Raw genomic sequence first — 15,551 nt, 5'->3', positions numbered from 1 at the left:
CAAATCTTTGGTAGAATATTTTTAAATTTTAAATAGTTTATCAATATTATTGTTTTGCTATATTTCTGTCACTTCCCAATAACCAACTCTACCTCGAACCCCTATCTTTAACAAAGAAAAAGTTACTTAAGCAAAGCAAGCTGATGAGTGTGACATTTCAAACTTGTAGTCTACTACCTGTCTGCCTAAATGAGCGAAATATGCTTCATCATCAGCTAGCTGGATTGGTCATTTGGTAATATGAATTCTGTTATGAATGTTGTTTTTTCTGATAGAATCTTGAGTTAGGATCTTCTTACCTGGTCGGTCCCTAATCTTCTAGAACCTTCTTTTGCTAGTTAGTGTTGAGTTTTAGACATCAGACAAGCCACCCCAACCCCTGTCCTCAGACATCTTATTAGGACACATCAGAGAGCCTTCTTTGCTTAATTTTTTTTATTACCCTGAAAGCACTTATTGTGAAGTGCTGGAGAAATGCACTCCAAGGTTGGAGTGGTTCTTTGCCATCATACACGGAGAGGCTCAACTGCCTTTGTTTGAACTGGGTGAGTGTGCCTGAAAATCTGGGAAAGGCTTTTGTCTCCAAGGGAACTAAAGTATGTAACTCAGTACACCAGAAAGTGGTGCAACAGGCTTATGTCCGCTCACAGTGCAAGCTTTTCCAAAGAGAAGGAAGTTGGTAGACCATGCCCTGGGTTGGCCCCCAAATTCACTCCTATAGGCTCATATGAAGTTGTCTTCAGGTGATGCTTAGGAATGATGATTTTAAAATGAAAGGAGAGTGGCATATCTCTGCCTTTGATTCCTATTAGTCCTGCCTCTAGCCAGCTTCTCCTCACTCAGTCTAGAACTCCCTGGGTCATTAAATTCATAGACTGGAGGGACCATCCCCTTGGCATTTTCTCTGAGTGAAGCAGTCTAACCTTTGAGATGCTGGTGGTGAGACCCAGAGAGGGGAGAACAGAGACTTTCTTCTTTGTGTCTGGAAGAGGGCAAACTATGTAGGAGACTAAGATTCAGGGTGGGTTGAAGGGAATACAGAGGAGAGCAATAAAAACAGCTGGAGCTGTAGTGGTTGACTTGAAAAGATTAGAAGCTGCTGGGGGAAGCTTTTGGCCGGACAGTAAGCAAGGGGAAAAGATGATCAATGTCTTGGCTTATCTCCCAGAGCCAAAAATATGCCACCTCCTTCTAATTTAGTTTCTGATGGGCTTTGGCCCAACCCCATTCTGTGCACATCCACCCCAGGTGACAAACAAAAACATTTATTACCCACCCACTGGCCCCCATCCAACTTCTCTCCCCACAAGAACAGAAATTTCTATTTTTCATCAGTCAATATGCTGAGTGCCTGCTCTGTGGGAGACACCATGGGGGAACTGTGGGGGATGCAGAAAAAAAAATAAGGTGTGATCCTTGCTCTGAGGAGGAGGCAGACTGAAAGGAAAGGTCAGTCTAAGAAATCAGGGATCTGGGGATCCTAATAAGTCCCATTATTTCCTATGTTCCCTGAGTTGAGTGGTGCTAATGATATTATTCTAACCATCTCAGTTAGCCAGCAAGTGCTCCTCCTCTGAAGGGTCTTCCTGGCACAGAGTTCTGGGTCTGACATTGGCTCAGGGCACCAACACAAATAGAATTGGAGGTGATTGTGATGAGGGCAGAGTAGCAGAGTCTCAGGAATGCTTCTGAATCTGGATCTCTGGACAACCTCTCTCTTGTTAGGATTCTAGAACAAGAGTTCTTAACCTGGGGTCTATAAACACAGATGGGAAAAAAAAAAATTACATCTTTATTTCCACTAACTTCTCACTGAAATTTAGCATTCCCTTCAATTATTAATTTTTTGAAAATAATTATTCTGAAAAGGTTCACCAGGTTGCCAAAGGGGACCATAGCACATCCTCCCCAAAAGATTAAGAATCCCATTTTGAGAGAGAGAGAGAGAGAGAGACAGAGAGAGAGAGCGACAGAGAGAGAATGGTGTAGTGGCTAGGGTCTTGAACCGGGCATTAGAAGATTCAGAGTTGAGTTCCAGCTCCAACATTTACTTGCTGTGTGATACTGGGCAAGTCACTTAAATTCTCTGAGCCTCAGTTTCATCATCTGTAAAATAAGAACAATAATAGTTTCCATCCTATAGAGTTCTTGTGAGGCTTAAGTAAGGTAGTGTGTACTTTTAAAGCACTTTTTAAGCCTTAAAGCACGATATAAATGAGTCGTTATTCTACAGAGAGGATTTCTTTAGGATACATTGGTGGCCATTGTAAACAATAGAGGAGGCTTGCTGCCAGGGCCCTCATGGCCTGGCCCGATGAAGTGAGGGGGCAGGGGTGCAAGCTGGTACTAGAGTGTCTTTACAATTTGACTATGTAGGTGGTCTTTACTCTCCCCAGCCTTTGTGGAAGTTTTAACAAGAGTCAAAACTCAGTAACATTGTAGGGCAAATTATATGTTTTCCATTCAGTTGTGCTTTTAGCTCAAGGCTTTCTCAGATCAGGAGGGAGGTTTTACAACTTGAAGAGCAAAGTCCAATGAATTCATGACTTTCAATCAATAGGTATTTCTTGAGTACCTACTAAGTACAGGGCACTGTGCTTGCAGTGGCATGAGATATAGTGGCACCTCACTTATCTCGAAGCCTCAGTTTCTACAACACATTGGGGGAGAAAGAAAAAAAAAAGGTCTTAGACCAAGCAAAAACAAATAACAAAAAGCTCACGTATTTTACATATAGACCTTCAGACCCCTCACTCTAAACCCATTTACTCTTTTCTCTTAAATTAATTTTTAATATATTTTGTTTTTATATTTATTTCTGAATATTTCCCTACATTGTGAGTCCTCCTTTATATGAAAAATAAAAAGAGAAAAAAATAGCAGTCTAGCAAACCTAACCACTGAATCTGACAGTATGTGCAATTAAACCCATTTACTATTACTTCATATAGTTCTTGTAAACTTCATGATCTGGTTTCCCAGATCAAAGGAGATTAGAAACAGCAAATTAGAAGAAGATGTGAAGAGTGAAATGGGACTGCTAGAGTCAGACATACTGACAGCAGCCAGAGGTTGCTGATAGCTTTATAGGGAGGTTGGAGAAAAATATGTGCATGTAAATGTAGGTATATGTATATCTATGTGTATACACAGCTACACATATACATATATACACACATACACATATGACTGATGACAGAAGGAGAAAAAAAGCCCAGCAGTTGGAGCCACTGAATATAGGGGAAAACTGACATACCTCAATACCCTCATCTCTGTGTTACAGCACAGTGCAATCATTGATATTCATAGTGATTATCCTGAGCCTTCAAGCAAAGGTTGAATTATGTTGTGTCCTCTGTTTAAGAAGCCAGGGAAGTGAATAATGCATTTTTAAGAGATTTCCATCACAAATTATTAAAATCAAGAGCTCTGACACTTAAAGGTGTAAAGTGGCACAGCCCAGGCCTCAGTAATGCTGAATAAATGAAGTGTCCCTGTACTGAGCAATGTAGGAGAAAGTATTTTGGTGCAAAGAGCACTACACTTGGAGCTAAAAGACTCAGGCAAATTCCAGTCCTGGCTTTGCCATGGAGTTACTTTGTATCTATAAGCATGTTATTTCCCTTCTCTGGCCCTCAATTTCCAACTATATAAAAGGAGAAAGGGTAGAACTAGATCATCTCTAAAGTTCATTCTGCCCTTTCTAAAACGTGGTTTGTACACTTAAGGATCTTACCTTCCAGTGAGCTGTCCATGGTAATAAGGGGAAAGTATATCACAGAAGGTAAAGTTCACAGCTAATTCTAGTTAATTCTAGTTAAGAGCTTCAACATCCTCATCCCACATAGTCTCTTACTAGGATTGTTTGCACATTTTAAAATTCACTGATTTGAGTTTCACTTTCTTCCTGTCTCTCATAGCTCTCTGATGGAGATGCTGAAAGGAGTCAGTAATCAGCTCTGAAACTGGTAACAATGAAGCTGGTAACAGTAATCAGGTCTGGAGCCGGTGGCAAATGATTACGAGTTTAAAAGCATAAATTTATAGTTGAAAAATAATTTAGAGATCATCTCCTCAATACCTTTATTTTCCAGATAAGGCGACTGAGACCCAAAAAGGTTATGTTTTACCCAAGCTAGTCAACGCAACGGCTGAGGAAGAATTTGAAGCCAGATTCTCTGATTCTGAAGCCAGTGCTCTTTCCAGTATCTCATATTGTCTTTCTCAGTTACAAAACAGAGGATCATAGTTCTAGAATTAAAAGGGACTTCAGAGGCCATCTAGCCTTCTTTCCTTCATTTTATAAATGAGGAAACTGAGGCCCAAGAAAGTTAACTGACTTACCTAAGGTCATACAGGTAGTAAGTATCAGAGGAAAAATTTGAACCTAGGTCCTCTGATTACAGAACCAGTGCTCTATCCACCATACAGTACTACCTTCTTATGCCTCTGGGCTCCAGGATGAGCTATCTCCCAAATCTTTGTTTTCCTTTACCCTAGGTTAGGTTAAAAAAAAAAGTCAAACTTTCAAAGGGTGAGAGGCCCACATCTTCATTTTTTTGGGACTGGTTGGGGGAAAGAGCATATACAGTGCAGTGGATTCTTTTCCTGGTTCACAAATTGGCTCAAGGATTCTTTTCCTTACCCCGTATCATGTGTGGACCAGCACAATAGACTAGTTACATAGTCACCAAAAGAGGGAGCTATGTGGCATGGTTGATAGCATGTGGGACTTGGAATCAGGAAAAACCTAGTTGCAAATCCTGCTATCCTTAATAGCTGTAGGACTCTGGGCAAATCACTTCAACTTGGCCTCAGTTTCCTCATCTGTAAAAATAAACTGGTTGACTTCTGAGGTCCTTTGCAGCTCTAAATCTATGTCCCTATACTGTAGCTCAAACAATGGTTTGGTATCCTTGATTTAAAAAAAAAAAAAGCTCTCTGGAAATCTTCAGGATTTCCACACTGGCCTCTGTAGTAAGTAGTCCTTAACTGGACTTAGTTACAACCACAAGTTAGATATTTCCAAGTGGATATCTTGTAGACATCTCAGACTTCACCTTTCTAAAATATTACTCATTGTCTTCTTTCTTTGATAAGCTCCTTTGCCAAACTTCCCTATTTCTCTTGAGGTCACCTCCATCCTTCCAGTCATCAAAGTTTACAGCTTTGCTATCATCCTCAACTTTTCTATTTCTCAAATCCTTCCTCCCCATCCAGTCAGTTGACAAGTCTTGTCAATTTTTTCTCCATAGCATCTCTCAGATGTGTTCCATTTTTTCCACTCACAGAGACATCATCCTTCTTCAGGTTCTTATCATGTCTCACCTGGACTGTTAGAACAGTCTCCTAATTAGACTCCTGGCTTCTAGTCTCTGCCCTCCCCAGTCCATCTTCCACACAGTGGCCAAAATAATCTTCCCAAAACACAAGCCAGACGATGTCTGTCCCTTCTTCAAAAAACCTTCAGTTACCTCCAAGCTAAGATACAAACTTCCCTGCTTAGCATTTAAAGCCCTTCACAGTGTGACTCAAGCTTACCTTTCTGAGCAGAATACACACTACTTTCTCTTCCCACACTGTATGTTCCAGACAAACTGGCCTCCTTGCTATTCCTTCTATGCAACATTTCACCTCCCAACCTATGCACGAGCTGTCCCCCTGCCTAGAATGCACTCACTCCTTACCTCACAGAATCACAAAATGACAGAATTTTAGAGCTGGAAGGAACCTCAGCAACCACCGGGTCCAACCCGTACCTGAAAGGAATCCCCACTGTAATATACTCAAGAAAAGGTCATACAGCCTCTGCTTGAAGACCTCTATTGAGGAGGAACCTATTACCTCTCTAGGTACCTCTGTTTCTTAGAATCCTTAGCTTGCTTTAAAGCTCAGCTCATTGTGGAGCCTCCTACAGAAATCCTTTCTTGATAGTGCTTTCTCTCTCTCTTCTTCTTCTTAAATTATCTTGTGTATGTGATAGAATGTAAGCTCCTCGAGGGCAGGAATTCTTTGTTTTGTCTTAGTGTCCCCAGTGCCAAACATAGTAATTTGTACATAATAGGTGCTTAAACAATGCTCATTGGCTTGGATTGAATTGGCTTTCACTTGTCTGGCTCTACCTTCCTGACCTAGACTTGGCCTTTCGAGTCAACTCACACCGTAGGCCCCTCTGATAGCCAAGGGCCATATTGGGGATGGGAGTAAGGCCTGGAAGGGAAGGGAACTTACAAAGGCATATCCAGTCACTGGGATGAGTCAGTCTGAACTGGGCTAGGAAATGTGTTCCTATGGCCCTCTCAAGGAAATAGGGGGAATGATGTTTCATTTGTAACAAGAAAGTGAGGTTAGGCCAAAAGAACATGGTACCTGCTAAGTAGTTGAATACTGAAGCACACTTTCCAAAGGAGCTAATGTAATTTCTTACCCTAAGGAGTTTTAGGAATTGAATAATAATAATAATAAGGTAGTTAGGTGGTGCCGTAGATAGAGTGCTGGGCTTAGAATCAGGAAAACTCATCTTCCTGAGTTCAAATCTGGCCTCAGACAAGAGTCTATATGACCCTGGCTACATGACCGTGGCCATGTCACTTAACCCTGTTTGCTTCAGTTCCTCATCTGTAAAATGTGTTGGAGAAGGAAACGGCAAACCACTCCAGTATCTCTGCCAAGAAAACCCCAAATAGAATCGGGAACAGTCGGACACAACTGACATGACTGAACAACAACAAACAATAACAATAATAACTTACATTCGGATTTATGTAATTAGTGACTAGGCCTGTCCTTTAACTTCTTGGTGCTGTGGGCAACCTTCAGTGGTAGACAAAGTTTTCTCTTCTAGAAGTTCTCTATAGCTTTGAGATCATAGTCTGGTTCCTAGTCCCTGATATTGCTTTAAGGCTTACAAAATACTTCTGTCATCATACTCCCTATTAGATAGTGAGATTTTTTTTTTAATTCCTATTTTATAGGTGAAGAAACTAAGGCTCAGAGAGGTAAATAATAATACATAAATAAAATTAATTCATTAAAAATAAATAAAATAATAAAAAATAACCACAGAGCAAATAAGATTTTTAAAGATTTATGAATCATTTTACATATTTTATCGTATTTGATCCTCGCAATAATCTTGTGAGATAGGTGCTATTATAATCTACATTTTACAGATGAGGAACCTGAGGTTGAGAGAGAGGTTAATGACTTGCCCAGTGTCACATAATTATTAAGTTTCTGAGGCAGGATTTGAATACAGTTCTTTCTGACTCTAACTTCAACATTCTAGCCATTGTATCACCTAGCTGCCTCAAGAGACTTCTGCATTGTCAAGCAATGAATAGATAATCATCTACCATAGGTAGTCCAGATGCTAAAGGATGGACAGAGTTCTAGGAGTCCCATCTAGCTTTCTAGAATTTCTATGCTTCTACCTATGCTCTAAAAGTTATTAAATAATGCATATCATTCCACCCAGAGATACTATTACTCTGTCTATACCCCCAAAGAGATCAAAGGAAGAGGACAGGACCCATATGCACAAAGAATATTTTAACAGCTCTTTTTTCAGTAGCAAAAAATTGGAAAATGAGGAAGTACCCATCATTGGGGAATGGTTGAATGAATTATGGTTTATAAATGTGATGGAATACTATTGTGCTGTAAGAAATGATGAAAAGTGGCTTTAGAGAAACATGGGAAGACTTGTATACACTGATGCAGAGGGAAGTGAGAAGAACCCAGAGAAAATTTACAGCAACAATATTGTAAAGACAAGTAGCTTTGAAATACTTGGAAACTCTGATCAATGCAGTGACCAGCCGCCATTCCAAAGGACTCTTGATGAAACATGCTACCCATCTCCTGACACAGAGGTGAATTCAGAGTGCAGATTGAGGCATCATTTTTTTGGACATGGCCGAAGTAGGAATTTGCTTTGCTTGACTATTCATGTTTATTACAGGGGTTTTGTTTTTTTCTGTATCATTGTGGAGGGAGTGGGGAGAGGAGGATTTTCATAGATTAGAAAAATAAAATTTGATAACAAAAAAGGAATTCGATGCTTTCCCCACACCTGTTCATTCTCTTTCTTTTTCTTTTAAAGGGCAGTAGCCATGGGGTCAGTTGGGGGAGACCACTTCAAGGAGCTCAGTCCAGTAGTGACACCAGAGGGAAACGTGATGATGAGCTTCAGTTTTGACAGCTACCAGCTGGAAGAAGAGGAGCTCCAAGCCAAAGGGAACCAGGCCAAAGGGGTCCTGACTTTTATGGAGCCAGGTAATAACAACAGGGAAGTAGCCTCTATAACCTTCTCAGGAGAGGCTCAGGAATGGAGTCTCCCCAGGGATGGGCTAAGAATGGACTTAAAGTTGGTATCATCAAAGGGGACTAAACTGCTATGGGTTGGTTTAGGTGAAGCCCTGAGACAGGAGAATGAATTAAAGATTCCTTTAAACTTCTAGGAGTCTTTAATTTGATTGAGCCTTTTCTCTTCTCATCTTAGACTGAGATGTAATTGGAAATACAGCATTCAACAAACATTTACTAAAAAGTACCTAGGTGGTCCAGTGAATCAATCGCTGCAGTTAGAGAGTCAGGAAGACTGATCATTCCTGGCAAGGCGACAGGGCTTCCTATGGTTAGAGAATGGGAAGGGAACTTGGATTCTATAAGTTTATCTTCCAATTTCTTTTCTGAAGACCTGTGGCTCAGGCACGTGACTTCCCCAGAACTCAGGCTCTGCCTGTGTAAGGTGAAGATGGTGACTGGTGTCTGTTGTGTGAAACTCCTGATCAGTAATAAAACAAAGGACTAAAATAAAAAGAAAAGCACCAAGCTTTGGAATTCTTAAGTGAAAAGTGCTATTTAAATACTAAGTGTCACCATGGTACTGAGAATGTAACTGTATTAAATATAACATATGATCCTTGGACTGAACAGGATATAAGGGATCATTGAGTCCATCTCCCTGTCTTCAGATCGGTCAATAGCTCTGCCATTATAGTCAGCAATATAGCCCCCACCAGACTTCAAGAGAAGGCAGTGGGGAGGTCATGTAGGACAATGGATTGAGCATTTGATTTGGTATAGGAAGACCTGGATTTGAATTCCAGCTCTGCCACTTAGAGACTGGAGACATGTCACATAACTATTCTGGGTCTCAGTTTCCTCATCTGTAAAATCAGGAGTCTGGACTAGATAATCTCTCTAAGGGTCTTTCGAGCTCTAATTTATGATCCTATGAGGTTTCCCAGGCCTCTTTGGGCTTCTGTTCCAACATCTCCACAAATTCCCCTGGGGATTTGGAGCTTTGGACTTGGAGCCAAGACCTAGGTTTAAGACCCAGCTCTGACAGTTACTGTCTGTGATCCTTGGATAACTCACATAACCTCTTTGAGTCTCAGTTTCTTCATCTGTAAAATGGGGATAATATAACTTGTACAGTCTACCTCATAAGGTTATTGGAGGAAAAATGGTTTGTAATCCTTGAGGTTCTAGGAGAAAAGGAAGTAGCTGTTGTTTTTTTTATGGGGCATCTAGGTGGCACAGTGGGTAGAGCTCTGTGCCTGGAGTCAGGCAGATATGAGTTCAAATCCATCCTCAGATACTTATTAGCTATATGACACTGGGCAAGTCATTTAGCCCTGTATGCCTCAGTTTCCTTATCTGTAAAATGGGCGCTAATAATAGCATCTACCTCCTAGGTTTGTTGTGAGGATCAAATGAGATAATAATTGTAAGATGTTTAGCACAGTTCTTGGCACACAGTATATATGTTATATGTATGATATATTATATATATATAAATGTTAGCTATTATTATTTTACAGAGTGATGCTGCTACCAAACTGGGCCCTTAATACATCTGCATTCCTATCCTTGGGCTGTTCCCAAGTGCTCCCTCCACCCTCCAAAATATTTAATCCTCAATTCCTCCTGCTGCAAAAAATAGGGAAAAAAGTCCCTCCTTTGCTCAACTGCTGGGAGATTTTAATTAGTTGCCTCTTGGAGAGCTCTTGGGAGGCAATAGAAATCATTTCCTATTTAGATCTACACTATTTGACACCACTATCGAGTCTCCTTAGTAACAGAGATAAAGACACTGTAGAGACAATGATGGGAAAACCACCTACCTGGTCAGTAGGCTCCCTTAAAGTGGGCAGTCCCCACCACTGGGCCAGGGGGAGAGCCAGCTGTGTTTACATACTTAGTATCAGGCCTGGCCCTTTTTGCCTGTTGCTCGGTATGGTTGTTCAGGTCTTGGCTGCCTCATACTAGGCAACTTTGATCCTTTGTACATCACCAGAGGGGTAATTATGCTTCCCACTGCTTACCCCGGCTGCTCTCTTTGTCTATACCAAGAGAACTCTGGGATGCCAGCTATATTTATCCCTTAGTTCTCAGCTCAGATGCACTATTGATCCTCTGCCAGTCCCTAGGGGGACTTTCTGCTGCACAGCCACCCAACCTAGGACCCTTCATGCCCTTCACTTACTCCCAAGCACCTTCCAACCTTTACTGGGGCATGGCCAATTGAGATATTACCACGTGCTCTTATTGGGAAAAGACTTTTCTTATTGATTAAAAATTCAACATCTGGGATTATAAAACACCCCCTGGCAAGTGAGGGGCTGTTATTGATTAAACAAGTCATTCCAATCTTGGCTCTGGATAAGAATTATACTCATAGAGAAACCCTGCTCATCATTTCTAGGATGATAGAGTCCCTATGAAATGGTGTTGGGGGGGGGGCGGTGAATAATCTTGGTGAGCCACCACAAAGCCAAAGGGATGCTTAGCTTTTAGGCCCACAGTAGCATCTTTCTTCTACAACTTGTCAGTCCACTTTTGAACAGATGGGCATAATCGTGTTCATCTTACAGATGTGGAAAATAAAAATACTGACAAGTTGTCTCATTCCCCCTGACCTCCCAGCATACATGTTCTTCTCTTTGTTATATCCTGAACACACCAAGCTCATTTCCTGTGGCATAGAGGGAGGAGAGGATGGAGGACTGGACTTGGATGTCAGGATGCTTGGGTGTGAATCCAGCATTAAATACTTCCTCAATGTGTGACCAGGGGCAATCCATTTAACCTCCCTAGGCCTCAGTTCTCTCATCTGCAAAGTGGGCACAATTATACTTTTGCCTATTTTCTTTCTCTATTGGAATATAAACTTCTTGAGAAAATGAACAGTCTACTTTTCTATTTGTATCTCTAGGATTTGCACATACTAAGCACTTAATAAATGCTTTTCATTCATTCATATAGGCATGCCATGAGGTCATTAGGGAGAAAGCATTTTGCAAACCTTAAAACCACTACACAAGGGACAGCTAGGTGGCACAGTGGATAGAGTACTGACCCTGGAGTCAGGAGGATCTAAGTTCAAATCTGGCCTCAGACACTTGATACTGACTAGCCGTGTGACCGTGGGCAAGTCAGTTAACTCCGATTGCCTCTCAAAAAAAAAAAAAAAGGAAAAAAAAACCCTCTACACAAATTATGAGGGTGCACACTTCTATACTCATCTGCGATGTCCTCTATTCCTCCTTCCAGACCATTGAATCATAGACTTAGAGCTGGAAGAGACCTCTGAGGTCATCTAATTCAACCTCCTCCTTTTACAAATGAGGAAACTGAGGTCCCATGAAATTATGTCACATAGGTGGCATTAGAAATGGATTTGAATTCAGGTCCTCTGACTCCAAAGTCAATGTTATCTCTCCAAATTCTCTACCTCTCTAAATTCCACCCATTTTCCAAGCCCACCTCCTCCTCAAAGCTTCCATCAGTCTTCTTTTCTGAATTCTTTCAGCTCTTAATAGTATAACATTCAATTACATATGGTCTTCTACCATCCTATTTCATGTATATTGGTGTTCTTTCCCTCTAGACTGTAAGTGACTTGAGGGCAAGGCCATGTCTTATTCTTCTCATGTCTTGCCTACAGAAAGTGGGAAAGAGCTGGGCACATAGTTGGTATTCAGTAAAATGCTGATTTAATAAACAAAAGTAAGTTAATAGACCTGCCCTCGTCAAATCATCTATAAAACCAAGAGTTCTGGAGTCATGGATTCTTAGCCCAGCATGCAACTGTGCATGTATATGTCTACATATATTCCTGTCTGTATACACACACACACATACCCTTAGCTACCCCTCTATCTATCTTCTTAGATGTAATCAGTCACAGGATGATAGAGCTGAAAGGGACCTTCAAACCCCTCTGATCCAGTAAATCATCTGGGCCTTTATTTGACTGAAGAAGATAAAAGGGAGTCCAACCAAAGAAAAAAATCACACAGCTAAGATGGCAGAACCCTAATTTTAGAGTCATAAAAAACCTTAGAGACCATCAAGTTCAAACCCCTCCCCCATTTTAGAGATGGAAAAACTGGAGTACAGAGAGTATGAGTAACTTTCCCAAGGTCATACAGTTAGTATGTTTTTTTTTATTTTTTTTTTGCTTTTTTGGTGAGACAATTGGGGTTAAGTGACCTGCCCAGGGTCACACAGCTAGTGAGTGTCAAGTGTCTGAGGTCAGATTTGAACTTAGGTCCTCCTGACTCCAAGGCTAGAGCTCTATGCACTGAGCCACCTAGCTGCCCTAGTTAGTATGTTTTTGAGGGAGAGTTTGAACTCAGGCCTTCCCAACTCTGAGCCCAATCCTCACTCTTTCTACTGCACCTCCTAGCTGTCTCATATTTTATTTTGTGTATTAACAAGGTAAGATGCCAGAATGTGGAGAGCCAAACGAATCTGACATCCAGTTCAAATGAGGTAAAACTGTTAAGCAATTTGCAACCTTTAAAACACTAAATAAACATCGACTGTTGTAAATACAGTTAGTTGCTCTCTCCCCACCAGGGATCAGGTCAGTTGGGATACGAGCTTGACCTTCTCTCTCATGTGTTTGGTGTTTTAGTGACCGAGGAACCTGAACCTGACGACCAGTACCATGGGATATATTTTGCCATGCTGCTGGCAGGAGTGGGCTTTCTCCTGCCATACAATAGTTTTATCACAGATGTTGATTATCTGCACCACAAATACCCAGGTAAGTCCCAGCCTCCCTTTCTTAGAGCCTTTAGAGTTCTGCGCTGTGTTGGCAGGGGTCACACGGGACCTGGTGTCTGGGTGTCACCTCATTCCTCCATCCACGTGGGGTAAGGGGTTTCAGGCTATCGGGGCACATGTAGCTTGGATTTACTTTATACCATGCCCCATTCGACATCCACCCAGCTTACTGCCATATGCCGATGAGGACCAAATAAACAAGATGAGACTAGTCATGGAATTTCACAGTGGAAAGGTACTTTGGTGGACACCCTGTCCAATACTACCCATGAAGCTAAAGGTACTTCAGACAGTGGCTCAGCCTTTGGTCCCTACCTGGCTTGCAGTCATGAGACCCTAGCCAGAATGTGGTACAATGAAAAGAGGACTGAATGTAGAATCACATGACTTTGTGACCTTGAGCAAGTCACTTAATCTCCATTAGCCTCAGTTTCCTATCTATAAAGTGAGGAGATTGGACTAGATGGCCTTTGACATTTCTTCTGGCTCTAGCACTATGATCCTACATACTTCCTGTGTGACCTTGAGCAAGTCATTTTATTTTCATCAGCCTCAAATAAGGAGGTTGGACTAAGTGGTCTCTAGGGTCCTTTCCAGCTCAGCATCTATGGTCTTCTGTACTACTATGTGCTGTGTGACCTTGGACAAATTACTTAACCTTTCTGGGCCTCAGCGGCCTTATCTATAAAATGAGGGATGGAGGAATTGGACAAGATTATGTCAAAGGTCCTTTAAGATCCAGATCAATGATCCTTGGCTAGCCTCACCCACTTTAGCCCTTTACGTCCTTCTTTGTTCAAAGTTGAGCCAAGACAAAGGGTAGCCATGGTAGGCATAAAATAACAAAGATACGATTTGGGATATTTCCTAATATTTCCATTACAAGTCAGTATATTTTATCATTAAAAAATTCTGTTGTCTCAAGCCCATAACTATTTAATTTTTGATTCTACAAAGTACTGTACTGGGGTTACAACAATGAAAAACAACACAATTCCATCTCTTAAGGAGCTTACAATCTAATGGAGTGGGAGATGGCAGTGATTTAGGCATAGATTTAAAACTAGAAAAGGACCATAGAGATCATCATTTTATAGATGAGGAAACTGAGGCTGATAGACTTTAGGTGACTTACCCAGGGTCACACAGCTAATAGGTGTCTAAGGTGAAATTCAGACCCAGGTCTTCATGACTCCAAGTCCTGCGTTCCATATAGTCCACTACATGTGCACAAATAATTGTGACATAAGGTACAGGCAAAAGAGAGATCCAGATAAACTACATGAGGACAATTTGAGAGGGGGAAGGTCACCTTTAGGGGAGGGGCATTAGAGAAGGTTTCATGAAGGAGGTGGCACCTGAAGAGAAGGAAAGATTTCAACAGTTTGTGTGAAAAGGAAACAAATTATGCTCGCAAAGGGGTGTTAGGTAAGAAGTGAGGGATGGCACGTCAGGTTTGGGGGATAGCTACATTCAGGCTCAATATTGAGCACGTAAAGGGGAGAAATGTGAAACAAGTCTGAAAAAAGTAGGTTGGAGCCCAAATGTGGAGGGCTTTACATGCCAGGCTGAGTCGTTTGTACCTTTTCCCAGAAGCAACAGGGAGCCATTGAAAATTTTTGAGGAGGAGAGTGATATAGTCAGAGCTGTGCTTTACAGAGCCTTCTTTAGTAGCTATGTGAAGAACGGTTTGAAGAGAGGAGAGTCAAGGGCAGGGAGACCAGTTAGGAGTATGTTAAAATCATTCAAGTAAGAGGAAACGAGAGTCTAATCCAGGATCATGCCAGTAAATCGTTTGTTCATTGTTTGTCCTTCATTCTCAAAGAAGACCATGACATTAAGAAGGTGATGTCATGACTAGAAAGTGAATTGGATTTAATGAGGTAGGGTTGTGCAGGGTCACCAGCCTCACTGTCTCCTCCCGAGCCATCTAGGTCCAGTGGCAAGATATAGATCAAGACAACTGGAGGTGGCCCAGAATGCAGTGGGAGATCTTGGCCTTTTTAAGCTAAGGTCTTTAACAAGTCTCAGTTTGACTGAGGCAATGCCAATTTGGTGATTAAGGCTAGGTAGGCTTTTTTCACCTAATCAAAAACAAAAATCAGCCTTGGATGGGAAAACCCTCAGGGTTTCTGGCCAAAAAAAGAAACAATTGCTATTTACAATTACTCTGAGCCATCAGAGCCCAAGCAGAGACCAAGTGAGGCTTGGGCAGGGACCTAGGCCAATCAATGAGAGCCAGAGTGATTTGGGTTTAAGGCATGGTCCTTTAAAAAGAAATCTAACCTGTAACCCCCAAGATAACATGTGAGTTTTCAGCAATCAAAATTTATATTCCTTTGGGCAGAGCACCCGCAGGTAAGGGTATGATTTCTTATGTGGATAGAGGGAGAGGAGAGAAGGAGGGAGAGGAGAGAGGGAAGGAAAGGAAAGAGGGAAGGAAGGAAGGAAGGAAGGAAGGAAGGAAG

The 15,551-nt window shown here is 41.5% G+C and overlaps 1 protein-coding gene across 1 annotated transcript in view; it reads left to right on the top strand.

The window, feature by feature from the left end:
- The first annotated feature begins 8,114 nt into the window (after window positions 1-8,114).
- The window catches only part of SLC29A4 (solute carrier family 29 member 4), a 43,127-nt gene continuing 35,690 nt past the window's right edge, over window positions 8,115-15,551 (top strand). Inside the window, exons 1-2 of the mRNA XM_027874295.1 lie at window positions 8,115-8,277; window positions 12,932-13,063. Coding sequence (XP_027730096.1) covers window positions 8,115-8,277; window positions 12,932-13,063 — 295 coding nt within the window. The remainder of the gene's footprint in view (window positions 8,278-12,931; window positions 13,064-15,551) is intronic.

The sequence above is a fragment of the Vombatus ursinus genome, unplaced genomic scaffold (assembly GCF_900497805.2).
Source record: "Vombatus ursinus unplaced genomic scaffold, bare-nosed wombat genome assembly UNPS02014807.1, whole genome shotgun sequence".
In the NCBI taxonomy this organism is placed as follows: Eukaryota; Metazoa; Chordata; class Mammalia; order Diprotodontia; family Vombatidae; genus Vombatus; species Vombatus ursinus.
This window is presented reverse-complemented; position numbering and strand designations above follow the sequence as displayed.